At 57.7% G+C, this 26,570-nt stretch overlaps 2 protein-coding genes across 6 annotated transcripts in view; both read left to right on the top strand.

Annotated features, from left to right (window-relative positions):
* FAIM2 (Fas apoptotic inhibitory molecule 2) overlaps positions 1-8,398 on the top strand; it is a 49,849-nt gene extending 41,451 nt beyond the window's left edge. For all 5 annotated transcript variants that reach the window (XM_089774661.1, XM_089774662.1, XM_089774660.1 and 2 more), the window contains exons 11-12: positions 3,783-3,836; positions 8,189-8,398. In XM_089774661.1, coding sequence (XP_089630787.1) covers positions 3,783-3,836; positions 8,189-8,338 — 204 coding nt within the window. In that variant the 3' untranslated portion in view covers positions 8,339-8,398. The remainder of the gene's footprint in view (positions 1-3,782; positions 3,837-8,188) is intronic.
* A 10,843-nt stretch (positions 8,399-19,241) lies between these two features.
* BCDIN3D (BCDIN3 domain containing RNA methyltransferase) lies at positions 19,242-26,315 on the top strand. The gene is made up of 2 exons (XM_075901673.2): positions 19,242-19,501; positions 24,608-26,315. Exons 1-2 carry the CDS (start codon positions 19,307-19,309, stop codon positions 25,199-25,201), a joined length of 789 nt encoding a protein of 262 aa, XP_075757788.1. The 5' UTR covers positions 19,242-19,306; the 3' UTR covers positions 25,202-26,315.
* The last annotated feature ends 255 nt before the right edge of the window (positions 26,316-26,570 follow it).

Here is a 26,570-nt window from a genome sequence, read left to right on the forward strand (position 1 = left end):
ATGCTCTGGAGGTCGATCTTCTGGCGTTTGATTGATCAGGTCTAGATTAGACCCGTAAATCAATCGCTGAGGGCAGCTCCCGCCAGCTTCCGACACGCCTCCTTTTGCGTTTGCTCCCCTCGGCCTCCCGCAGCGTGGACACCGGCTGCAAGAGCTCGGCTTAAGGGAAGCCAGCTCCAGCTAGGTATTCTACGTATTCTACATAGCAGGAGCTGCGCCCCTCAAGCTGATCTTCCAGGTCTAGTGTAGACTTAGCCCTTAATTTCCCCTCTTAATTATTTGTCCAGCACCTATCTCCGCATGCGTGTGTGTGTGTGCGTGTGTGGAGAGTCCTCGTCTGTGAGTGGGGCATGTAGGCGCCACTGCAGTGCATCTAATCACAATAATAATTTATAACCCCCCTCTGTCCCGCCCTGCAGTGCCTGTTTCTGCTCCCAATAGGAGCTAACTCCTTCTGCCCTCCCTGGCGGGAGTCTGGATTTACCCCGGCGTCCCTCCGTAGCAGGATGTTTGGCCCAGCCACTTACACGGCTTATGGGGAAAAAAATCCCCAACATCTCCCCACCCCTCCGCCTCTGCCCCTTGTTACTGAGTTGAATAAACAGCCTGGGCCTTTTCAACCCAGGCGCTAACTATCAGCTTGGCGATTGTATTCCGAAAAAGCTAAAGTGCTCGCAGAGATAAGCGCAGGAAATTGCCCCGCGTTTGTTGATCGTTCCCCTGGCTCCCAGCAGGGAACCGGAGGTGGCGAGAGACCAGCCAACAGGTGCTCTTGGGCCATGTGATGCATCGTAACTGGCCCTGTTCTGGGGGGAAGAGGGCGGCTATGTGCCTACGCAGAGCGTGGACCAGCTTTGTCGTGGAAGACCTGAGTTCTGGCCCTGCTGCGGGGTGACCGGGGACAAGTCACGTCGCTCCGTGCCTCAGTTTCCCCTTCTGTTACATGGGGATATAATGCCCCCGCCCCTCTCTGTAAAATGCTTGGAGATCTATAGTTGAGAAGAGTGGCAGGATTATTCGTATCACACGGCTCGTCTCCTATTTGAGTCCCGTACACCTCTCGCTAATTTCCCTTCCTGTGCGCTGAACCAGGCTTTCTTGAGAGGGCCTGCCAGGAATACTGGGTGGATCAGGTCTCCTCCCAGCGCTCCTGAGCCCCATCCCTCGTGTGCGGACGTTGGGCCGCCAAGACGGAGCCAGGGGAGGAACTCGAAATGGCCGGTGCGACGGGTGCATCTCGAACTAGACTCCCCTGAGCGAGCGGTCACCGAGCGAGCGCGTGAAGCCGCAGCCCTGAGAGTGAGGTAGCGGGGCAGATACAGTGGTCCCGGATTGCATGGGGCCCTGCAGCCGTGGCGTCCCCGGCGAGCAGGGACCCGCGTGCGAGCGCAGCATTCGTGCCGGCCACGGCCGTGCAGACAGACAGACACGAAGCCAGTTGTGGAAATCCCAGCTGGTACTTTGCACCCTTGTGCATAAGGCCAGGCAACCCCCCGGCCTTTTGTGAATTGCCTGGGCGTCCTGCTGAGCCTGGGTCGGCGCTGGAATAGCGAATCCCACGCACAGGCCTGGCAGGCAGAGCCGCGGTGCTCTCACGTTTTGGCCCATGCCGCGCAATGCCGACCTTTCTGCACCCCACCCGCCGGGGAGGCGGTGCAGGACGGAGGGTGCAGGCGGGCTGCCATTGCAGGGAGGAAAGGGGGTGATTCCCCCCGGGGCCTGGCCGTTCAAAGGGGCCCGAAGCACCTTTGAACTGCCGTGGGAGCACCAAAGGGCCAGGAGAGCCCAGGCATCCTACTGCCTCGGGGTGTGCTGGTCTAACCATTGCACCCCACTGCTCCCCGGACTGGGAACAGAACCTGGGTCTCCCGAGGCCTAGTGGAGTATTTTAGAATCCTAGGGCTGGAGGAGCCCTCAGATCCAGGCCCCTGCCCAAAGCCGGACCAACCCCAACTGCATCCTTCCAGCCAGGGCCCTGCCAAGCCAGGACTTAGACACCTGTAGGGATGGAGATACCACCCCCTCCCTAGGGACCCCAGCCCAGCGCTTCCCCACCTGCCTAGGGAAATCGCTTGTCCTAGTACCCAACCTAGACCTCCCCCTGCAACGTGAGCCCATTGCTCCTCGTTCTGCCCCCACTGGGAACAGCCTCCTCCAGCCTCTTGGAACCCCCCTGCAGGGAGTTGCAGGCTGCTCTCAAATCCCCCCTCACTCTCCTCTCCTGCAGACTAAACAAGCCCAAATCCCTCAGCCTCTCCTCGTAGGTCATGTGCTCCAGCCCCCGAATCATTTTGGTTGCCCTCCGCTGGCCCCTCTCCAGTGTGTCCACAATGGGGCCCAGAACTGGACGCAATACTCCAGATGTGTCCTCCCTAGAGCTGAGTAAAGGGGAACAATCACTTCTCTGGATCTGCTGGCCAGGCTCCTCCTAATGCCCCCCAATATGCCGTTAGCCCTCCTGGCTACTATGGTGCCCTGTTGGCTCCTAAATTTTCACACTCATCTCGCTGCTGCCCTCGCCCCCCTGTGCCGCACGTTCTGTCTCTCCCTGCGTCTGGCGCTCAACACCATCCATGTGCGACAATGGTGTTTGCTGTTCCCGGCCCACATCCTGTTAGTGTTGGCGACTGATGGTGATTGATTGCCATCGGGGGGAGTGAGGGGGGGACTGGCATCCCAGCCTTTGGCGTCTTGTTCTCCATCCCGGAGCTGTTATCTTGCCATTCTTCATTGCCAAGAACCCCGCGGACGCGGGGAAACATTAACAAAGCAGGATGTTACCCGGAGTCCTGCAGCGTTCGCTCTGCAGTTGTTTACCTGTATCCGACCGGGCTGATCGGGCATATCCCCCTAGTCTGGAGAGATCTGCCTTCCTCCTTGATGGCAGCCAATATTCCTGCTAATCTTTGCCATCCGTGTGCAGATTTTTCCCACACACATGCGGAATAAATTTATTGCGTGCACCGAGTCATGTGCTAATGTGCACCACCTGCAGAAACGCACAGGTAGCTGGGGACGCTTTGCTCTTCAGCTGGGTGGCTTTTGACTCTCTCCTGAGTGGTCACACAAGTGCCCAGTTTCCAGGCAGCACCGATAGCTCTCCGCACTGATTTCTCCCCACATAAATGCCTCTTCCCCCCGGCCCGGCCTCTGGATGGAACCCGGCCTTTCTGGGGGGCCAAGGTGTGCGGGGCACATGCCCCGGGCTCTTGAAGGGTTTTATCTCACGACTGAGGACCAGTGGCTGCTCAAGCCAGCGTCTGAGGTTAGGTCCATCAATACTTATTCCAGGCGGGGCAGGGAGGACGTCCCTCGCCTCTGTGTGTCAGTAGCTGGGAACTTGGTGATTCCCGGCTCTGTTCCCTCCCCGTGGGGCACCTGGCGTTGTCTGCTGGGGCAGCCAGGATACCGGGCTGGATGGGCCTTTGCTCTGACCTCGCCTGGCCGCTCTCATGTTCTTAGGACTCAGGTTGGGGACCCCAAATCCAGCTCCACGTGGTCCCTCTTCTACCGGTAGGGCCTTGCGGGGCTGGGGGGGGGGGCGAAGGGGTCGTTGTGATCTTCCTGTCCCTGGCTCCTGTGCTCAGGGAGTCCGCGTGGTCTGGGGGGTCATGTGCTGGCGCAGGTGACTGGAAACCCCGGGGTCTGCTCCCACCTCTGCTACTGCCTCACTGTGCCCTTGCTGCTTTCCTTAACCCAGCCCCCCCGGCCTTTCCCGCCCTCCCTCCCTGCTGTGTTGATTTCTCCCAGAGGCTGACCGGGGTGGGGTCTGTTTCCCGCAGGTGCCGTGGCTCCATGCGATCTACGCCGTGCTGGGGGCGATTGTCTTCACCATGGTAAGCGGCGCCGGACCCCCGGGAAGGGCCCTTGAGCCTGGCCAAACCACTGAGCCGAGGGGGTAGCGAATGGCCTGTCCCTGGCCAGCCCAGTGGGGGAAGGGGCCTGTTGTCGGACTTTCACAGCCCAGTCGCAAGTCCCGGGCTCCTCGGGGGCCAGTCCCTGGCAGCAGGGACCAGGCGCGTCAGCGGGGGGTCTGGCTGTGTGCGTCTCTGGGGACGCCGTGGGGCAGGACAGAAGCGAGGGGCAGAGGTCGCTGGGGGGGTTGTGTGTGTGTGTGTGTGTGGTGGCCACACTCTGAGACTCCCCATCTGCTGCTCTGAACCCCCCCAAAACCCCCACCCTGACTCCTGCACCCCCATATCCCTGCCCTGAGCTTCCCCGATTCTCCACCCCTGCCTTGACTCCTGCCCCCCACACCCTGAGCCCCCCTCCTCAGCCCCTTGCCCTGACTCCTACACCTGCCCCCCAGCCTCCTGCCCTGAACCCCTCACACCCCACAACCCTGACCCCTACACCTCCCCTACCCCCCAGCCTCCTGCCCTGAACCCCTCATACCCCGCAACCCTGACCCCTCCACCTCCCCCACCCCCCAGCCTCCTGCCCTGAACCCCTCATACCCCGCAACCCTGACCCCTCCACCTCCCCCACCCCCCAGCCTCCTGCCCTGAACCCCTCACACCCCACAACCCTGACCCCTCCACCTCCCCCACCCCCAGCCTCCTGCCCTGAACCCCTCATACCCCGCAACCCTGACCCCTACACCTCCCCCACCCCCCAGCCTCCTGCCCTGAACCCCTCACACCCCGCAACCCTGACCCCTACACCTCCCCCACCCCTCCCAGCCTCCTGCCCTGAACCCCTCACACCCCACAACCCTGACCCCTCCACCTCCCCTACCCCCCAGCCTCCTGCCCTGAACCCCTCACACCCCACAACCCTGACCCCTACACCTCCCCCACCCCTCCCAGCCTCCTGCCCTGAACACCTCACACCCCACAACCCTGACCCCTACACCTCCCCCACCCCCCAGCCTCCTGCCCTGAGCCCCTCACACCCCGCAACCCTGACCCCTACACCTCCCCCACCCCTCCCAGCCTCCTGCCCTGAACCCCTCACACCCCACAACCCTGACCCCTCCACCTCCCCCACCCCCAGCCTCCTGCCCTGAACCCCTCATACCCCGCAACCCTGACCCCTCCACCTCCCCCACCCCTCAGCCTCCTGCCCTGAACCCCTCACACCCCACAACCCTGACCCCTACACCTCCCCCACCCCTCCCAGCCTCCTGCCCTGAGCCCCTCACACCCTGCAACCCTGACCCCTACACCTCCCCCACCCCCCAGCCTCCTGCCCTGAACCCCTCACACCCCGCAACCCTGACCCCCTACACCTCCCCCACCCCCCAGCCTCCTGCCCTGAACCCCTCACACCCCACAACCCTGACCCCTACACCTCCCCCACCCCTCCCAGCCTCCTGCCCTGAGCCCCTCACACCCCACAACCCTGACCCCTACACCTCCCCCACCCCTCAGCCTCCTGCCCTGAACCCCTCACACCCCACAACCCTGACCCCCTACACCTCCCCCACCCCCCAGCCTCCTGCCCTGAACCCCTCACACCCCACAACCCTGACCCCTACACCTCCCCCACCCCTCCCAGCCTCCTGCCCTGAGCCCCTCACACCCCGCAACCCTGACCCCTACACCTCCCCCACCCCCCAGCCTCCTGCCCTGAACCCCTCACACCCCACAACCCTGACCCCTACACCTCCCCCACCCCCCAGCCTCCTGCCCTGAACCCCTCACATCCCACAACCCTGACCCCTACACCTCCCCCACCCCTCCCAGCCTCCTGCCCTGAGCCCCTCACACCCTGCAACCCTGACCCCTACACCTCCCCCACCCCTCAGCCTCCTGCCCTGAACCCCTCACACCCCACAACCCTGACCCCTACACCTCCCCCACCCCCCAGCCTCCTGCCCTGAACCCCTCACACCCCACAACCCTGACCCCCTACACCTCCCCCACCCCTCAGCCTCCTGCCCTGAACCCCTCACACCCCACAACCCTGACCCCCTACACCTCCCCCACCCCTCAGCCTCCTGCCCTGAACCCCTCACACCCCACAACCCTGACCCCTACACCTCCCCCACCCCTCAGCCTCCTGCCCTGAACCCCTCATACCCCGCAACCCTGACCCCTACACCTCCCCCACCCCTCCCAGCCTCCTGCCCTGAGCCCCTCACACCCTGCAACCCTGACCCCTACACCTCCCCCACCCCTCCCAGCCTCCTGCCCTGAGCCCCTCACACCCTGCAACCCTGACCCCTACACCTCCCCCACCCCTCCCAGCCTCCTGCCCTGAACCCCTCACACCCCGCACCCCTGACCCCTACACCTCCCCCACCCCCCACCCTCCTGCCCTGAACCCCTCACATCCCACAACCCTGACCCCTACACCTCCCCCACCCCCCAGCCTCCTGCCCTGAACCCCTCACACCCCGCAACCCTGACCCCTACACCTCCCCCACCCCTCAGCCTCCTGCCCTGAGCCCCCCTCCCTCCACCCCACACGTACATTTCACACAGGTGTTGTTGTATCCACAACACTCCCCCAGCCATGCCCTGGGGGACAGGGTGAGACAGGACAGTCCCGGTAAGAAATCTCAGCTCCTTTCACCCCTGGAGCCGGGGTGGGGTTGAAGAGAGGCCCTGTGACCGGACAGCGCCCCCTTCCCCCCTAGGGGAACTACGGCCCAGCCGGTGACCTCGGCCTGAGGGGGAGACCCAGGGGTGAGGAGCTGGCCAGGTGGGGGTCCCGGTAAGGCAGGTCTCCCAAGCCTGGCTCAGCTTCTGCATTGGTCCTTCCGGCAACCAGCCAGCGCCTGCCGCAGGAGCATGTGGGGCACCCTCGAAGCCAGGGGGCGGGGGCGGGGGCGGTGCCATCGGGGCCCGCTGGGAACAACAGCCGCGGTGGAGCGATCTGTCTAGCAGCTAGTCAAGTCAGCGAGGAAGCACTCGGAGGTTTTACGAGGCCTGTAAAGCGCGCCTCGCGCTCCGTGGGATAGAACCAGCTCGTAAACGTACCCGGGCAGGCCCATGGCTGCTGAAGCCGACGGAGCTGGGCCCCGTGGCCGGTTCGCCTTTTGGGCATCGTCGCACTTAGACGTCCCAGATCGCGCGGGGCTGGGCTTTGCACGTTCCCGCACGCTGCCCCCAAAGGCATCGTGCGAGCAGAGAAGGCGCGGGGATTCGGCGAAAGCCATTGTGAAGGTTAATAGACCACGCCAGGGTTCCCTGCAAGCTGAGCGCTTGGGCAGCCGCCCAGGAGAGATTTAAATGCCGCCCCGGTGGATTAGCAGAGTGTCCCCAGCGTGTGTTACGATGGGTGGTGCACATCTGCACGTGCCTTGGTGCACAGAAAAAAATTATTCCACGCCTGGTTTGAAAAAAAATGAGAGGGAAAATCGGACAAGATGGACGCAAGGTGGCAAGGGGAGTCGGAGGCTCAGAGCAGAGCCAACAATACCACTCAGGGCCCCTGATCCGCCGTGTGCGGGTGTCACTCTTTATGGCCGTCGCGTGAGCACACTGGGATGTGCCGCTGCGGTCGGGACGGCTCGTGACTCGACGGGTGTTGCTCAACTGGAGGGAATGCAGAGAAGAGGCCGCGAGGATCCCGGGGGGCAGGAGGGGAGCAATCGGAACCAGGGCGCGCCGTTGGCCAAGCCGTGGCTATGCCGGAGCTGTGGGGTGAGCCAGTGGAACTGCCCGACAGCAGTTAGCAGCAAGGAATTACGGCTGGTTGGAATAACCGGGAGGAAGGGGATGAAATTGAGAAAGGAGGCGAGTTCATGAGGCCGCAGCCCAGCTCCCTGGCCGCCGGAGAGGGGCCGGGGCCGCAGCATGGCAGCCCTGGCCCTCCAGGTGGCCAAGAAGGATTGGGCTGGGTAGGCGGGGCTTGGCCTCAGGGGCGGGGCCTTGGGCAGAATGGGCGGGGCAGCCACCAGTGCACTGCAGGCGAAGGCGGTGCTGGGCTGGCCACATCTTTTGAAGGGCAGCGATATCTCTGCATCTCCCTACACAAGTCGTCCGGGGGGTCAGGGGGAGAATAGGGCCTCAGGTCTCCTGAGCACCCCTGGGCCCCGCTGCCTCGCCATAACAAAGTGCTGCCATGTTGCTGTGGGGTGTTCAGTAGCCGCAGCGTTCCGACCAAGAAGCAGCTGCATTTTCATAGTGGGCGTCGGCAAGCGAATCTCGTAGCGGTGGATCTGAGTCCAGGGGGGCAAAAGGGGACCAGGGCCAAGCCTGCGATGACGCCGTGTTTGGTTTCCTTCTCTTCCCCGCAGTTCCTGGCGTTCGACACGCAGCTGCTGATGGGGAACCGCCGCTACTCGCTGAGCCCGGAGGAATACATCTTCGGGGCCCTCAACATCTACCTGGACATCGTCTACATCTTCTCCTTCTTCCTCCAGCTCTTCGGCTCCAGCCGGGAGTGAGCGCCGTGAGAAAACGCGCCGCTGCACCCGGCAAAAGAGAAAAATGTTTTAAAAAACCCACCTAAAGGGGGGGGGATAAGCAGCCTTTTTCCTGGCCCCTCTGCCAGTTCCACCCCATGGACTGAGCAGCCCCCGTCCCCCCCCCCCGTCCCCTTCCCAGTTCCTTTTGCAGCTTGTACATGCGCTGTTAACCCTTTGTGTCCCAGAATGCAAACTGGGGGGGGGGGGGATGCTGTGCTTCCCCCCTCTTCCCCGCCCCCCAAAATCAAACCAGAGCTGGGGCCGGGGTACCGGCAGGGCAGCAGGCCGGGCACCCCCATTTACAAAGGTCCCTCCGCTCCCTCCTCCGGCTTTGACCCCTTACCACATGCACGCCCCTTGCCCTGCGACGCAAAACCAGGTGGGGAAAGGAGGGGGGTTGGCGGGGGACCCAGCTGGGGAATTGGCGGGGAATTGGCGGGGGACCAAGCTGAACTAAAGTGGGGAGCAGGATCGGGTCCCCAGACTGCCTAGGCCCCTCACCGTCCCTCCTCGCCTGCCTCCAGGTGCAACCCGCCCGCCCACGGAGAAGCGGGGGGGCCTGGCCCGGCGAGCAAGGCCACCTCTGGGGAGAGGAATGAGGTGGCTTTACCGCGAGCCAGCTGGCTTTGAGCACGGGGAGGCCCAGGCGCTAAGCTCCGGCGGCGGTAGGTTCGATTCCACCCGCGGACAGCCGGGCCTGGAGGGCGTCACGTCGTCCAGGGCCGAATAGCGCCTGTTGGCAATCCCCCCCACAGCGGTCATCCACCGATTGGCAGGGCCGGGCCCCGAGACGTCCCCAGCACCCTCCCCGACAATCCCAAGCTCCGTGTGTCTCCTTTCGGGCAGCCCAGGGAGGGCATCCGCTGCCCTCCCGCCACGCCCCCAGAAATACCCCATCACTTCATGAGGAGCTCCACAGGCGGCGTGCCGTGAAGAGGGCCAGGCGTCTGGGCCCACGTGCTCGGTTGTAGGGCCCCGAGGACAAAACGAGCTGTCCTGCGGCCCAGCTCCGGTGGCTCCTCGTAGCTCCAGTCCGGGGGGCTGCCGAGAGTCTCCCCAAGACAGAGTCAGCTCAGGAGTCAGGGACAGAAGAGGCAGCGAGCTTCGGAGAGCAGCCCCCGAAACAGCAAACCCCAGCAGGCTCCGGCGCGGCGTTCCCGTTTGGGGAGGGAAAAGGGGACCGTTTGGATTCGCGCCAGGGTGTGCGAGGAGGAACGGGGGGACCCCGCGGAGCCCAGCGGTGGGCAACCTACCGCCGCCGGGACACACGTGGCCCCGCGGGGTTCTGGGCGTGGCCCACCGGGCGTTTGATTGACGGTGGCCCCCACGCAGAACAGCCTGCTGCTTTCCATCCGCAGTGGTTTTTTCCTATCAGTATTCCTAATGTGACACGCGTGGAGAGCCAGGGCACGGGACGGGAGGGGCGGACGGGGGGCACACGACACGGTGAGCGCCGGGCGCTCCCCCGGCAGCCAATCCCGGTGCGGCGACGGCTCCGTCGGCACCGCCTGCGCATTCTCGCTGCCCCGTCCCGGGAGACTGTCTTGGTGACCGCGATCCCGCGGCCCACTCCCTCGCCTCGGTTGCCCCTCCCTGGCGTGGAACTCTCCGGACGGAGCGCTGAGTAAGACGTCTGGGAGGACGAGCCATGAACCGCCCCGGCGGGTCTCCCTCTCCCAGCGCCACTCTGAGCTCTTGCCATGAAAGGCTGGGGAGCGAAAGCGGCCCCCTTTCGCTATCCACTCCCCCCGCTGCCGCCTCGGGCCTTATCCCCCTCGTGTTCAGCTCCCCTGCCCTCCGCCTCGGAGCGCACCAGTATCTTTCCATCTGCGCCCTGTTAATATTCCCCATTTGAAAATCAGCCAGCTAATTGGCTGGAGAGCCCCAGGCCGAGATAAGATAAGAGGCATTTAACTCTGATTTAAGAGGCGATCCTTGGCCTTGATAGGCCCGGTTATCTGAAATCTCCCTGGGAAGACCAGGGCATGTGCGTCAGCCCGTCGCCTCTGGCCCTTCCAACCCGCTGGAGGGGGAGCCGGGCCAAGCTCTCCATACTGTACATTCCTTCCCCGCTGCTGGCTTGCTTCACCTGCATGTGCACGCCTGCCACAAGGCCTCCGCTGCCCCACGCCGAGCCAAGCGGGGCAAGGGGCCGAGCCCAGGGCGAACGGGCTGTAGGGAGCAAAACTGCCTGGTTCTCCTTTACCGTGCCGCTGCTGAACCATATTCAGCACGAATCCTGCTCTTCCCACATCCCCTTTGCCTTCCGGTTCCTTATTGCCTGAGTCAACAACATCACTTTTGCACGTGTGCAGGGGAAAATGAGGGTTTTGAGGGGCCCCTGGGCCGGAGCAAGGGGGAGCTGTTCCCTACCAATGCGCCCTCGAATTCTGTTATGTGTGGAATAAACTTTGTTCCATGCACCGAGGCAGGTGTGGATGTGCACCACCCATAGACACACAGGCTGTGCGTGCTCTCTGAATCAGCTGAGCGGTACCTGAATCTCTGCAAGTGCTCATCTTACAGGGAACACTGCTTCCCTTTCCACCTGCAGCTCCCCCCACCTGTGCTCCCGCCATGGAAATGGAGTTAGGGGCACGGGGTCCCACCAGCGTTCTTACCACAAGACCCAGTTTCCCTGACCCCACTCTGGCTGTTTTTCTGGAGCCTCACAATCGGCCCGGGCCCCTGGGCACAGGCCTCACTGACACAATGGCGGGCTTTAAGGAGAGGGACTTGATCCCAGATGCTGCAACCTGCCACCCCTCTGACCTCCACAGCGACAGAGGGGAGAGGCGCTAGCGTCTTCCGGATTCACCCCAGTGCTGCCCGCTGATTGACCCATGCACCGCCGCTCATGCGGCCCCCTCTGGGTTGCGTGTCGACATGGTCGTGGGAGGCGCGATGCCGGCTCGGGTAGCCACAGCTCCGCTGGCTTGAATCAAGCACCACGACGACCAGCAGTGAAGTCACAGAATCCTAGAACGGGAAGGGACCTCGAGAGGTCATCGTGTCCCATCCCCTGCCCTCACGGCAGGACCAAGCACCGTCTAGACCCTCCCTGATAGACGTCTGTCTAACCTGCTATTAGATATCTCCAGGGATGGAGACTCCACAACCCCCCTAGGCAATTTAGTCCAGTGTTTAACCACCCCGACAGGTGGGGAGTTTTTCCTAATGTCCAACCTAACCCTCCCTTGCTGCAATTTCAGCCCATTGCTTCTTGTCCTGTCTTCAGAGGTCAAGGAGAAAAATGTTTCTCCCTCTCCCTTGTAACACCCTTTCAGGTACTTGAAAACCGCTCTCCTGTCCCCTCTCCGTCTTCTCTTTTCCAAACTAAACAAACCGAATTCTTTCAGCCTTCCCTCCTAGCTCATGTTCTCTGAACCTTTCATCATTTTTGTTGCTCTTTTCTGGACCTTCTCCAATTTCTCCACATCTTTCTTGGAACGTGGTGCCCAGAACTGGACACAAAACTCCCACTGAGGCCTAATGAGCGCAGGATAAAGCAGAAGAAGGACTCCTCAGGTTTTGCTCACAACACTCCTGTTCGTGCCTCCCAGAATCCTGTTGGCTTTTTTTGCAACGGTGTCCCACTGTGGACTCCTATGTAGCTTGTGGTCCAGTTGGACCCTCGGATCTCTGTCTGCCGTACTCCTTCCTAGACGGTCACTTCCCATTCTGTGTGTGCGACACGGATTGTTCCTTCCTCAGTGCATCTGTCCTTATTAAACGTCATCCTGTTTACTTCCGACCATTTCTCCAGTATGTCCTGATCATTTTGAATTCTGACCCTCTCCTCCGAAGCAGTGGGAACCTCTCCCAGCTTGGTATCATCCGCAAACTTTATAAGATCTAGACCCCTTTATAACATATAGGCCCAAATCATTAGCCAGCGAGTTTTATGATAATTTAGGTCGCAGGAACCCTGGAGCCAGGCTCGGAGATTAGAATCCTTTTGCTTTAGTGGAAGGTTACAACATTTAACGTTAGATTCTCTCCTGTTCTGGGAAGATCAACACAGCAGAGGAGAGAAAGTGCCGGCTGCAGAAGCTGTGCAAGCCGGGATCTAGTTCACCGTGGCCCCGTGTCACGTGGCTTCATTTACACTGTTGCAGAGTGTGCACCAAACACGGGCATCCATGAGGACACAGGGTGCAGGTGCGCAGAGAAGCAGACTGGAAATTTACCAGCTGAAAGGAGCCAGCACAATTTGCTTTCCAACATATTTGCCCTGCCAATGTCCTTGAGAATTAGTTCTTACGCAAGGCACCTCCCAACCCACCGATTAATTTATTTATGAGATTCCTGTGGCCTGCGAAGGAAGCTGCAGGCCAAAGTAAACAGGCTGGTATATAACGCGTCTGCTTAGATGTTGCACGCGGTGGCCATTCTGAACTTCCCGGCGACAGAAGGGGTAGAGCCTGAGTATTTCTAGTCCAAAAGCCCACATGCCGGGACACAAAGAAAATCCCCATTAGCTGCTGGCAGTACAGGGCCTATGACACACAGCTGACGTTCCCTTTCTAGCTTGTCACATGTGGTGGTGCATGTGTTTGTTCGCTGGGCCAAGGCGATATCTTGCGTAGGATACTGTCACCCTAGGAACAAGACAGAGAGGAGATGGGGGAAAAGCAGAGCGCCCCCTAAGAGACGTGGTTCGAGCGATGCAGCTGGAAGGCAGAAATTGTCGGGACAGCCCATTCATCGGGTCCCCGGTCAGACCCACACAGAGGCTCTCTGCAAGCATCTGTGCTAGCGTAGACTGATGTTTCCCCCATTATCTGCCCCCCGGACAACTACTGTGGAGAAGGGCAAGTTCTCTCTTCGGCACCCGCTCCCAGGGCTGACTTTGGAGGCGTTCGCTGCCACAGGCCTCTCACGGAGAAGGATCCGAATCTGGGCATTCATATTCTGTAGGAAAAAGCCCAGACCCAGGTCTGCAGCTGCCTCCTGTCTTGACACTGGGTTGCACCAGAACCCTGGATCCAAATGCCTGCTGGCTTTGGGAAGGGGTCCAGATCCGGATCCTGTCTGGGGCCTGCCCGCTTTGCCGGCATGGAGTGATGCACGTTTCACTCCCCAGGTCTGCGTGGCTGCTCCTGCCTCTTGTCCCCCCCCCCCCGTCCCCTTTGCTTTCCAGTGGGAAACCTCAGAAGTCCCTCTCCAGGGCAAAACAATCAAAATAGCTTGCTGCCCCCTTGTGTTTCTTTGTGGAACTGCAGAGGATCCCATCCCCGCCGGCCCCCCAAGCCAGGGCCCGATCCTGTTCCCCGTTGAAGCCAACAGCCAACGCCCCCGGTGGAACAGGAGGGTGGAATGCCTGAGCCCCGAGAGAGACGGCATCTCTGGTGGTTTCTCTGGCGCAGGAGAGGGGCGGCTACAGAAGATGCATCGGAGGGCAGGGGGCTGGGTTTTGTCTAGGCGGGCTGGGGGATACAGGATTGCTTATCTCACACAGCTACTCTTGTGCGGTACTTGTCCTCCACCCTCGACATCCCAGCCCAACACCTGCCTGGCGCCCTCCAGCCGTTCCTTTGAGTTTGTTGTAAATACAAATTTTGTATTTTCTCTGGACATTGCTAATAAATGGTGGCAAAACTGGAAAGAGCCTGGTTTTTCTTTTTTGGCAGGGGCGAGGGCGGAGGGCACGCTGGCTTTGGAGACTGGATTTGTTTAAGCTCAGAAAGAACCTTCAAAATCGTGGTTTTTAAGGACCCCTGGGATCAGCTGGGACCCGCCTGTATAAAACGAGGCCTGGGAATTTCCTCTACTTCGGGACCGAGCAGAATAACTTAGGATGAACGGCAGCATCTCTTCCTGAAAGGCAGCCGGTCTTGATTAAAAAATGTCAAGGCATTGTTAAAATCCGCCCCTTGTGTACTGGTGGCTTTTGCTCTGTAATCACCTTCTGGGCTTCTTTTCACTTACCCAGAGATCCACACGCTGGAAATCAATCTCCCGGAGTTTGATTGAGTGGGTCTGGTGAGGACTCACTCAATCGATCGTTGAGGTTGCCCCTGGTACTCCACCAGGTCGTGAGGAGGAAGGGAAGTCGACCTCCCGCAGTGGGGATGCTGCAGAAATTTGACCTACGGTCAGTCAGCTCCAGCGACTCTGTCTCGTAGCTGGAGTTGTGTATCTTAGGTCGACTTTTGCCCGTAGTGTAGACCTGGCCTTTGGGTTAAAATGAAACGTGCCTGATTTCTCATTTCAACATGCTTAAATTTCATTTACAAATGTTGCTTCCTGCCCTGCCTTTCTCCGCTAAAGAGCCCGTTAGCAGCTGATATTTTCTCCCCTGAAAGAACCTTCTTTTGGATAATTGCAAACTGAACCCTGGGAGTCTCTCTGTGTTCAACTCCTCCACAGCTTTAGCACGTGTGTTATGAATGGACGCTGCAGGGTATTTGGGGTGCACGACGTGATAGGTTTGCCATCCGCATCTCAGCATGGATCATAACAGTGCCCAGACTATCTGTGTGAAAGTATGTAAGTATCAGTGATTCGCAGACTTCAGGAGGGCAGGAACACTGGAAAAAGTTCAGAAAAGAGCAACAAGAATGATGAGGGGTTTGGAGCAGCTGCCCTATGAAGACAGATTAAAAAGACTGGGACTTTTCAGCTTAGAAAAGAGGAGACTAAGGGGGGATAGGATAGAATAGCAGTCTATAAAATCATGACAGGTGTGGAGAAAGTGAATATGGAAAAGTTAGTTCCTTGTTCCCATAACATAAGAACTAAGGGTCACCCAATGAAATGAATAGGCAGCAGGTTTTAAACAAACCAAAGGAAGTTTTCCTTCATGCAGCGCACCGTCAACCTGTGGAACTCCTTGCCGGAGGATGTTGTGAAGACCAGGATATTAACAGGGGCATAAGGGTGGAGTAGGTGCTGGGGCTGCAGGGAAGTAGACTGAGAGGTTGGAAGGGATCCAGCGTGTGGCTGTCATCTTCAGGGTCCCTTGGCTGGGTGGGCTCGGGTACCCCCGAGGAAGTGGCTGGGTTGTCGGACTGAGGTACCATGCTCTGGAAGGGAAGAGCCCAGCAGGGCTGTGCTCTGACGAGGATGCTGCCATCCATAGGGCGACACGGGTCCAGCAGACGTGACAGCGGGCAAGACATCAGCGAGAGGCGGCACACCGGCCTGTGGGGCGGATGTGCAAGAGGATCACCAGGAGGTGCTAACGGGAGAGCCCCTGAGCGCACCCTTCCAGTGGAGATGGGGTGTGGAAAAGGAGCCGTAGCTTCCAATAGGCTGCTTTGGCTTTTGCTGCCAGTGGCAGCTGCTTTCCACACTTGGCCTCTGGAGTGGCCATGTTTAATTAGCTCCATTTCGGCCTCGTTGCGCAAGCATTAGGTATAACAGCTGGCGGGGGCAAGATACAGCCTGCGGGCCGCATTCAGCCCACCAAGCCCTTTGATCCGGCCCCAGACCACCCTCAGACCAATCGAGGCTTGCAGATGGGTGAGTGCGTAAAGTCATTCACTGTTCAAAGCGCCCCCATGCGCCCCTACAATCGGCCCCTGGGCCCCTGTGCTCATCGGATGCAGGGAAGCCGTCCGGCACGGCAAAATGGCGCCAGCAAGGTGGCAGTGGACGATGGGAGCCTGATGTGGCCAAAAAACCTGCCTGCAGTTTTTAAAGGGGTAGCGTAGGAAGCTGGTTCGTTTTTTTTTTTTTTTTTGCTCAACAATTTTGGTGCAGCTCTTTGCATTTTTTCGGCGACTGCTTCGTCTCTTTGTTTATTGGGTTGGCCACCCCTGGCCTAGTGGGAACACTCCTTCTGCCCAAGACTCCGCCCCTTCCATCCAAGACCCCGCCCCTTCCACTCGAGGCCTCGCCCCTTCTAGGTGGAGCCAGCCCCTAGTCATCAAAATTTGTGAAGTGGCTGCAAAAATAATTGCCCACCGCTGAGCTAGTCTGACCTCCTGAACATTGCAAGCCACAAAACCTCACCCGCCGCACCCCTGGGGGAGGCCCGTAACCTCTGACAAAGTTACTGACATCCCCAGATCTGGGTTTGAAGTTTTCAAGCTACACGGGACCCAGCATGTTTTACTTGTGCTGAAACCTGGAAGTGCTGCAGGGGAAGGCGAAGAGTGTCTCCGTCAATCTGACTCGGAGGAAAATTCCCTCCTGACCCTAAACATGGTGATGAGGTAGATGCTGAGCTCAGACCCCTCCAGCCAGACCTTGGAAAAAATTCTTGCTCCTAACTCAGAGCCTTCCTGCACTCGTGTCCTCCCGCTGGCCATCGGAGATATTGGCTCACCTCTCGACCTGTCTGCCGTGGTCTGGCGCGTCGCCTCTTGCTGGTTCTCATCCAGGGAATGCCGCCTTCACCCTTTAAGCTGGCGGGCATAAGCAAAATAGCGGGTGAAGTTTTAATTGGTCCCGGGCTGACCTGCACGGCGTGTTCTCCCCTCGTGACCAATGCATCCCACGCTCACAGCCCTGGACGCTCCATCTCTCCTGCCCCGACTCACCTACACAGGGGCCACAGGCTCCCGTGTTTACAGGAAGTAAGTGCCCCAGCCCACGCCAGCCTCTGAGGCCACCTCGCTAATAAATTAGATAATTATTCGGCGCCTAATTATTAATGGGGATGAGATACCTAGCCTTCTCCTTGCTCTGGAGCAAGATTTTAGCCCCACTGGAGTGAGTGAATTCCCTGTACTCGCCTATTTGAAGAAGACTCAAAACCAGGGAACTGAGAGATGGAGAACTCGTAGCAGGCTGTGGGGCGGGGGAAAGGACCTCCAGCTGGCTCCTGCAGGGTGCTGCCTGCCCCATGTATTTTGCCAGCCCCCCCCGGGGTCCTGCTGTCGCAGGCTATGATGGCCCCCATGGTTCCGCCAGTTCTCAAGGGCCTGTCACCCATTGGTCCCACAAGCTCCGCTGGCCCTTGGAGTTCCCCGGCATCCCACTGGCCCTGTCTGCCCTGGGTTTCCGCCACTAGCCCTGGGCTCTGCAGCTGCCCCAACCTGACTGGACGTCATTTGCAGCGACGGAGTCTGGCTGTCCGCAACCCGAGCTCAACAGGTCCAAAGGGGGTTGCAGCTCAGCACCCACCCCCCAACAATAGTTCCAGCGCCACTGTGGGTGCCTACGTTGGGCTTCATTTTGGACACCCCACTTTGCAAAGAACGTGTGTAATGCTTTTATTGCCGAACACCATAGCACCCTTTGCGGACAGAGAGCAGCACTTACAGTTTTAACTTTCAGCGCCACCGTGTGGGCATGTCTCTACACACCCCTTTGCAGGGAATAATAACTGAATGCCGAAGCATCCCCCGCATCGCCCAGACCCTGCACCTTATCTCCTTCCCAGAGACCACACCCCAAGATCACTTCCTGGCAGCCCCTCCTACACACTGAACCCCTCATTTGTGGCCCTCTCCCAGAGCCTTTACCCTGACTTTAAAAAGTTTTCCGTTAAAAGCATTTTCGGAAAAGCGCTAGATTGGCAGGACGCTTTTCTGCAAAAGCACTTTTTGTGGAAAAGCGTCCGTGGCCAATCCAGACGCGCTTTTCCACGAAAAAGCCCCGATCACCATTTTTGTGATCGGGGCTTTTTTGCGGAAAACAAATCTCTGCTGTCTACACTGGCCCTTTTGCGCAAAAGTTTTTCGAAAAAAGACTTTTGCCCGCATGGGAGCAGCACAGTATTTCTGCAAAAACACTGACAATCTTACATGAGATCGTCCGTGCTTTTGCGGAAATTCAAGCGGACAGTGTAGACAGCTGGCAAGTTTTTCCGGAAAAGCACCTGGGGACTGGCCGGGAGGGGAGCAGGGCTGGCCAGGGGGGGGGGGGGGGGGGGGAGATGGGAAGCAGGGCTGATGGGGGGGATGGGGGGAGGGCAGCAGGGCTGGCCAGGGAGATCGGGGGGGGGGGGGAGCTGGCGGGAAGCAGAGCTGGTTGGGGGGGGGGGGTGTCGTGGGAACCAGGGTTGGCTGGAGATCGGTAGGAGGAGAACCGGCCGGCAGGAAGCACGGCTGGCCAGGAGGGGGTGGAGGGAGCGGGGGGAGGGAATCAGCCAGCGGGAAGCGGGACTGACCTGGGAACATGGAGATCCCAGGGCGCTGCCTGTCCTGCACACAGTCCCAGAGAAGCACAAGGAGCCCGGCTACAGCTCCACAACGCGCTGGACCAGCGCTCAGGAGCACACACAGGGCTTCTCCTCCTCCCCAAGGCGTCACTCCTACGTCAGACGCAACCAGAGGCGCCCAGCGCCGATTGTGCCCCAACACCCAAGTCATTCCCCCCACCCCCGCCAGGCTTCCGTCGGGCACCCAGCCAGAATACCAGGCATTGCACCTGTCCGGTATTTTCTGAATTTTTACATCGGACAAAGGGCCCAAAAACCGGACTGTCTGGTTGAATACCGGACACCGGGCAACCTTAGCCGCCAGATGTCCTGTTTCAAACCGGACAGTCCGGTATTTGAGCTTTCTGTTCGGGAAACACACGGAGACAATAGAAACGAGCCAACAGAACTGTCGGGTGTTTTCTACATGGGCTGTGATGTCGGTGGCGATGTCATGTCAAGCGTGTCCCCTATTTTTGCTGAAACCATCTGGCACCCAGAGCCGGGTGCATCACACAGGGGGGCTCTGCTCTCCCTTGGGCTTTGTAGGTCCTACAGTAATAGACCCACTAACAGCCCAGGGCGGGTCTGGCGGAAAGCCCCTAAAGGGACCCCAAGAGTGGGCACCAGGCCACACTCCCCATTGCAGCAGCACCTGTCCCAGGAGCGTGCACTCGGGGGAAGGCAATTGCTGCTGCACCGCTCCTCCCCTCCCCGCTCAGCCTCTCCTCCCCCTCCCCCGCGCGCCGAGATCGCGCATGCGCAGCGCGGCCACGCGGAACCTTTCTGCTCCGGGCCGGGGAAGCGCCGGCGCTGGGGGCCCGCCGGGCGGCGGAGCCGAGGGACCGGCCAAGATGGCGGCCCCCGCGCGGGAGGCGGCTGAGGCGATGCCCCCGCCCGGCGCGGCGCCCTACGGCAACTTCCCGCACTACGCCCGCTTCCACCCGCCCGAGGGCCGCGTCCGCCTCCTGCCGCCCGCGCTGCTCGGCCGCCTCTTCCCCGCCGGGCCCGCCCCGCTGCTGGGGCTGGACGTGGGGTGCAACTCGGGGGTAGGGGCGGGGCCCCGGGGGGAGGGGCCATGAATGGGGGACTGGGGCATCCGTGGGGGGAGGGGCAGTGGGTGGGGGCGAGGGTTCCACAGGGGGAGGGGCGGTCTGGGGGTAGTGTGGGGGGAGGGGCGGTCTGGGGGTAGCGTGGGGGAGGGGCGGTCTGGGGGATGGGGGAGGGGCGGGGGTTCCACAGGGGGAGGGGCGGTCTGGGGGTAGCGTGGGGGAGGGGCGGTCTGGGGGTTCCACAGGGGGAGGGGCGGTCTGGGGGTTCCACAGGGGGAGGGGCGGTCTGGGGGTAGCGTGGGGGAGGGGCGGTCTGGGGGATGGGGTCTGAGGGTTCCACAGGGGGAGGGGCAGTGGATGGGGGCGGGGGTTCCACAGGGGGAGGGGTGGTCTGGGGGTAGTGTGGGGGGAGGGGCAGTGGATGGGGGTGGGGGTTCCACAGGGGGAGGGGAGGTCTGGGGGGTAGCGTGGGGGAGGGGCGGTGGATGTGATCAGCGTGGGGAGCAGTAGACCGTGGGTAATAGGAGAGTGGGGAACGAGGGTGGGGGAGAGGTAGATACGTTGCAGGGCAGGGACACGGTCCAGTGACCTGGACACATTGGAGGGTTGGGCCACAAGAAATCTGATGAGGTTCCACCAGGACAAGTGTAGAGTCCGGCCCGTGGGACGGAAGAATCCCAAGTATTGTGACAGGCTGGGGACCGGCTGGCTAAGCAGCCGTTCGGCAGAAAAGGACCTGGGGATACAGTGGATGAGAAGCTGGAGATGAGTCAACAGCGTATCCTTGTTGCTAAGAAGGCTAAGGGCATGTTGGGCTGAATTAGGAGGAGCGTGGGCAGCAGATCTAGAGAAGTGATTATTCCCCTTTATTCGGCTCTGGGGAGGCCACATCTGGAATATTGTGTCCTATTCTAGGCTCCTGTTATGGAAAGGCTGTGGATGCATTGGAGAGAGTCCAGCGGAGGGCAATAAAAATGATGAGGGCGCTGGCACACATGAGCTGAGGAGAGGCTGAGGGATTTGGGCTTGTTCAGTCTGCAGAAGAGAAGAGCGAGGGGGGATTTGAGAGCAGCCTTCAACTTCCTGAAGGTGGGGTTCCAAAGAGGATGGAGAGAGGCTGTTCTCAGTGGTGACGGATGGCAGAACAAGGAGCAATGGTCTCAAGTTGTGGTGGGAGAGGTCCAGATTGGAGATTAGGAGAAATAAAGAATAGGTGAATAAAGAAAAGTTATTCATTAGTTCCCATAATATAAGGACTAGAGGACACCAAATGAAGTTAATGGGTAGCAGGTTTAAAACTAATAAGCAAAAGTTCTTCTTCACAAAGCACATAGTCAACCTGTGGAACTCCTTGCCAGAGGAGGCTGTGAAGGCTAGAACTATAACAGAGTTTAAAGAGAAGCTAGATAAATTCATGGAGGCTAGATCCATAGAAGGCTATTAGCCAGGAGATAGGAATGGTGTCCCTGGCCTCTGTTTGTCAGATGGATGGCACAAGACAAATTGCTTGATTGTTGTCTTTGGTCCACTCCCTCCAGGGCACCTGGTGCCGGCCACTGTCGGCAGACAGGCTACTGGGCTAGATGGACCTTTGGTCTGACCCAGTATGGCCATTCTTATGTTCTTATGTAATTATATTTTATTTTTCTAATTTCTCCCTGCATTTTATCTGAGAGATTGTTAGATATTTTTCCTTTTGAAGTGTTTGAAGGTGTGGTGCGTTCTGCTCCAAAAGTGGCTGTGTGTCTGTAACCCCCACATGTCTGGGTGTACTTCTCTCACCGCCCCCCTCCTCTCCGCCCAGCAGTGGCACTGAGACTTAGAGACAAATTAGTCTGCTACAGCCTTAACTAAGAGCCTTGTGGCTTTCAGCTCAAGCGCTGAGCACCAAAGGTTCCAGGTTTGATCCTGCCTGCCAACGACCAGGGGTCTGTTGGTGTTAGACTTCTTCGGTGCACAGAGAAATGATCCAGGGTACAAGCTGCAGGTGACTTTAAAAATGGCACTTAAAGAGGGAGAGGGCTTTATTAGTCTGAGAGCTATATTAAAAAGAATGCCACACAAATGTAATACTCATGTATTATACTGGACCTGCCCAGTGTGGGGACATGCACCCCTCCAGCCCACATTCTACTTTGGATGCATTTGTGTAATTTGTTAGGGCTATTCTTCATCTCCTTGTATTATCTAAGGCAGTGATCCCCAACCTTTTGGGGCCTCACAGGCGCATGGGGGCAGGGCTGCACACGCGCCCAGGCCACCCATACACCATGTGCCCAGTGCTGGTGCCATCCATGCGCTGCATTCCTGGGGCTGGCGCTGCTCCTGTGCCGCGCGCCCAGAAGCGGGGCCGCCCATATGCCATACACCTGGGGCTGGAACAGCCCACGCACAGCATGCCCGGGGTCAGTGCCGCTCCTATGTGCGCGCCGAGGGGCGGGGACACCCATTCGCCGCGCGCCCGGGGCTGGCACAGCCCATGCACCGCGCGCCTGGGGGCGGGGCCGCCCATGTGCCTCGGGGGAGGGGACGGCCCTGATCAGTTGGTGGGCGCACAGAAATGGCCCTGTGGGCGCCATGGCGCCCGTGGGTACCACGTTGGGAACCACTGATCTAAGGGATAAGTGAATGATTCTAAACCTCATTTCCAATGAGCTTTAAAGAAATCAACTAAATATTGGGTCATAAGGCCACAGTGTCTAAAACGGGTTCTCAGCCTTTGTCTGAGTCCTTCTCCCAAGCTGGTATAAAAATGCCATGACCTGACTGGGCTGCAGCAAATGTTTTTCTGCATATAAAAACCAAGGCCAGCCTCAGAGTGGTTAGCAAGCAGGGCAATACCTGGGGAACCATACCTTCGCCAGCCCTGTTAAGTGACTCAGTCTTTGGCTTCCGACCCGGGGGTCAGGACTCGGAGCCCCAGGCTTCAGCACCATGCGGTGTGACTTCTGCTCTGGGCAGAAATGAGTCTAATACTGATCTTGCATGGTAGGGATGTAAAAAATGGCTCAAAACAGTAACTCTGTAACTGATCAAGATTCTGTTGGTTACACAGTTACTCAGGAACCTAAGGGTAGGGAGGAACAAGTGCTAGAGGGGTGTCCCCACTTCTGGGGTCCCAGCTCCTGGCCCCACATATGTCGGGATGCCTGCTGGTGGCAGAGGTCAAGGTGGGCAGCCGAAAGCCCTGTCGAAGCAAAAACACGCTCCTCTGTGTTTAGGCAGCTAACAAACAGCTTTATTAATTAATAAAGCACAGCATGAGCCAAAGGTGGTCACAGCAGAGCCGGGCCCAGTAAGGCTGCTAATACAATTAATCCTAGTATCTTTATACTCTTAGCCAAACAGTCTGACGTCAGGGCATCCAATTACAGAAATCCTCAATTAAATTTGGAAAAACAAAGCCTTATCAACAAGATGGCGGACAAGTACGAGGGAGTACATCTCCTGTCCCAACCAGCCCAATTAACACATACCAATAGCCCATCTTGTAGGCCTCTTCTCACGGGGTGACAGAAAGTTCACTCTGGTCTACGTGCTTGAGAGAAAAGCTGAAATGGTTTCTGATATACAAGATGGCTTCTAGCTAAATATGAAAATGGTTTCTACAGCTTCTACAGCCCATACGTGCAGGGGTGCTGCCGGCAGCTGGGACTCTAGAGAGTTAAACCATTAACAGAACCTAATAAACTTTACACACTTCCATCCTTACTGCATGGTGAGCTCCCTGAAACCTGCTTAAGGACCCCAGGGGCCGCTGGACAGCTGATTGAGAACTGTACTAAACTACAGAAGCCAGCAAAGAAGTATTTGACCACTAGAGGGCATCATATCCATGCATAGCCTGATACGCTTTACTTGTACATCCCTAGGGATGTACACCGCTTGTTTATTCCTCGGTGTTACGTCATTTGGAAATTTGACCAGTAACTTTGATGGAAAAAACACATTTTCCTATTCAGTGAAACAGCCTGGAAAAGGAAAAGGGAAAAAAAGCCCTGCCAGTACCTATTTTTTGTCATCACTAGAAGATTGACCCAGTTTTTCTCTGATCCTTAAATCAATTAATTTTGTTTTCATTTCAATCAGTGCTCTGGGGTGGGGCCGGGGAGGAGGGGTTCATGATGCAGGCTGCCGTGGGGGGAGAGGACAACCCCAGCCTTCTCTGCCCGCAGCAGCTTGGGGCCGGGGAGAAATGCCTTTCCATGGATGCAGCACCTCCAGTGGGCACTGCCAGGGGCAGGGTGTATGTCCCTCAGCTGGGGGAGGTCCCAGTTTGTCTGCGCTTTGCTCTTGCTCCCTGACAAAGGAGAACAGCCCGCGATGTCCCTGTCCCGATGGGCGAGAGCAGCTGCCTCAGTTTAAGTTATGATCAGAGGAAGCTGCCTGCCAAATTTGGTCGTCCTAGCTCTTACCAGTTAGTTGGATCCTTGGACGGACAGACAGACAGACAAGCATGCTCAGACAGACAAGCTGAAATACATAGTTGGGAAATATTTGTCCGTAACTAACGGAAGTGCATTACTATCAGTATGGCCTTCTACATCGCTATTCTGGCTGTTAGTCCTCTGAGGCTTACCTAGGGAGCATCCGCCTCCCCAGAGAAAGGGGGTATTCAGCAGGATGTAGATGGCAGGGCTAGTCTTGCCCGCAGTGTTTAGAGCGGGATACTGGGTGTCAGAAGACCTGTCTTTTGTTCCTGGCTCTGCTGCTGCCTTGCGGTGTAACTCAGCCCCCCGTAGAGTGAATGGAAAGGCTCCCATTGAAGGAAGTGGGCATTGGATCAAGTCCTTGGGTTGCGATCCTGATTTAAGTCACTTTAATGCCTCTAAAATGGGAATAACACTGGCGGGGGGGGAGTGATGCTTAGATAATGAATGTCTTTAAAAGCCCTTGGAGATCTCCAAGTGACACGTGCTATGGCATTTTTTTGGCCTGGCTACAGAAAGGATGACTCCGTCACTGGGCTACCTTACTTTGCCGGACTTCAGAACCGCAAGGAAAATCAGAGACCCGGGCTGAGGCTGGGCCCTCGTGCCTTAGTGGTGGGCTACTGCACAGCAGGGCCTGCCCGATGAACCCCTGCTGTTTTTCCTTCCGCAGGAGCTAAGCGTTGCTCTGTACCGGCACCTCCTGGGCCTTCAGGGGAACGAGACCTGCCCTGCCCTGCCCGTGGTTGGAAAGGATCTGCACCTTCTTTGCTGCGACATTGACGCCGCGCTGATTGACAGGGCCGAGCGAGGCAGCCCCTTCCCGGCCTCCATTTCCTACGCCACCCTGGACGTCATGGACCCTGGCGCCCGGGAGTTACTCTTCAGCACCTATTTGAGCCGGTTCCGCCGTTCTGCCTTTGACATGGGCTTCTGTATGTCAGTGACGATGTGGATCCACCTCAACCACGGGGACGATGGCCTGGTGGAGTTCTTAGCCTACCTCTCGTCTCGGTGCAAGTACCTGCTGGTGGAACCCCAGCCGTGGAAGTGTTACAGAGCAGCCGCCCGGCGCCTCCGCAAGCTGGGGAGGAATGACTTCGACCACTTCCGCTCGCTGGCCATCAACGGGGACATGGCGGAAAGGATCACGGAGATCTTAACTGAGGACGGGGCCATGGAACGAGTGTGCTGCTTTGGGAGCACCAGCTGGGACAGGCGCCTCTTGCTTTTTAAATCAAACAGATTGGCTCACAAGCAACTCTGAGAGAGGGCTGTCGGAGGCCTGCTGAGAACACCCTCTTGCACCCGTGCAGGGGGGCAGGGTGGCGGGGCTGATGGTTTGAGTATAGAACTGGGAGCTAGGAGCCTCAGAATCTACATCCCCGATCTCATGCTTTGATTCTGAGTGGCTTTGGGCACGTCTCCTCACCCTTCTCTGCCTCAGTTTCTCCATCCGCAGAAGATGCATGATAATTGTGCCCTATCTCTTGGGATGCTCTTAGAAAGTGCTTTTGAAGGTAAAAAGTGCCATATAAGTGCTTTGTACATGCACTGTCCTTCCAGGAAATAACCCGTGTTTTTGTCTTTCCCTGGGGTTTTTAAGAAAGAGGAATATAACACACTTCCACTTATCACGTGCGATAACTCTCTTATCTCACTTCCTGTAATGTTTTTCTTTAGTAAATGTTTCCGACAAACTTCTGACTGGCCTTCCTCGTATTTGTAAGTGGCCTCCGAAGGTCAGTTCCCAAGAGGTGTGGATTTGGCTAGCGTTAAGAGGGGCCTAAACAGTATCAAGGCAACTTTACTGCCACTTGTCTCATAAGCCAACTTCAGCAGCTGGCCAACGTTTGTGGCCTTTGAGTGTCACACGGAATGAAGTTTTTGTGGGACTCGTGTCCCTATAATTCTGTGACACAAGGGAGAGCGCTTGATAAGCTATTTTTTATTTTTAATCAGACATGCCTTTTATTTTTTTCTTCTCAGCCTTTCCATGCAACCAGTAAGGATATTCAGTTGTATTTTAGAAATCAAGGGTTCTGCTAATGGAGTTTATAGTACAATTTTGCAATAAAAGAAATGCCTTTGCTGGTACCTTAATCATAGGAAGATAATTTATACTTCCTGAAATCAAGGGCCTTGGTTGAAATGGTATGTTAATATTTTTTCAGGTAAGACAGCAATTAAAAGCCTTAAAATGTGGGAAATACAGTTAAAGAATTCTAAAACATTTCCTTTTTCTATCAAGACACATTTCAATCCTTTTTAGCAGTTCTACATTTCATATTTATCATCACACTGTAATGATTTTCAACATAATTCCAATTTTAGCTCTTTTATCATTGTTCAGCTGTGTATAATAAAGCTAGTAAACATTACTAGTACTTGTGGTAATTGAGAAGATTTACTTTTCATCTGCTTTTCAGAATACACGTGTCTTGTGGTTTAATTATAATTTGCACACTTCAAAGACTTGAGGTAGGTGTAAGTTATAAGGCTCTCCAGTTCCATGTGCCACTGTTTTCTTACAATAGAGTTGGAACAAAAGGAAAAGCTATGTAGCACTTAAACCATCTTGTTAGTCTTTAAAGTGCTACATAGTTTTTCCTTTTGTTTTAGCAAGATCAGACTAA

The sequence above is a fragment of the Pelodiscus sinensis genome, chromosome 31 (assembly GCF_052426305.1).
Source record: "Pelodiscus sinensis isolate ZL-2025 chromosome 31, ASM5242630v1, whole genome shotgun sequence".
Lineage (NCBI taxonomy): Eukaryota > Metazoa > Chordata > Testudines > Trionychidae > Pelodiscus > Pelodiscus sinensis.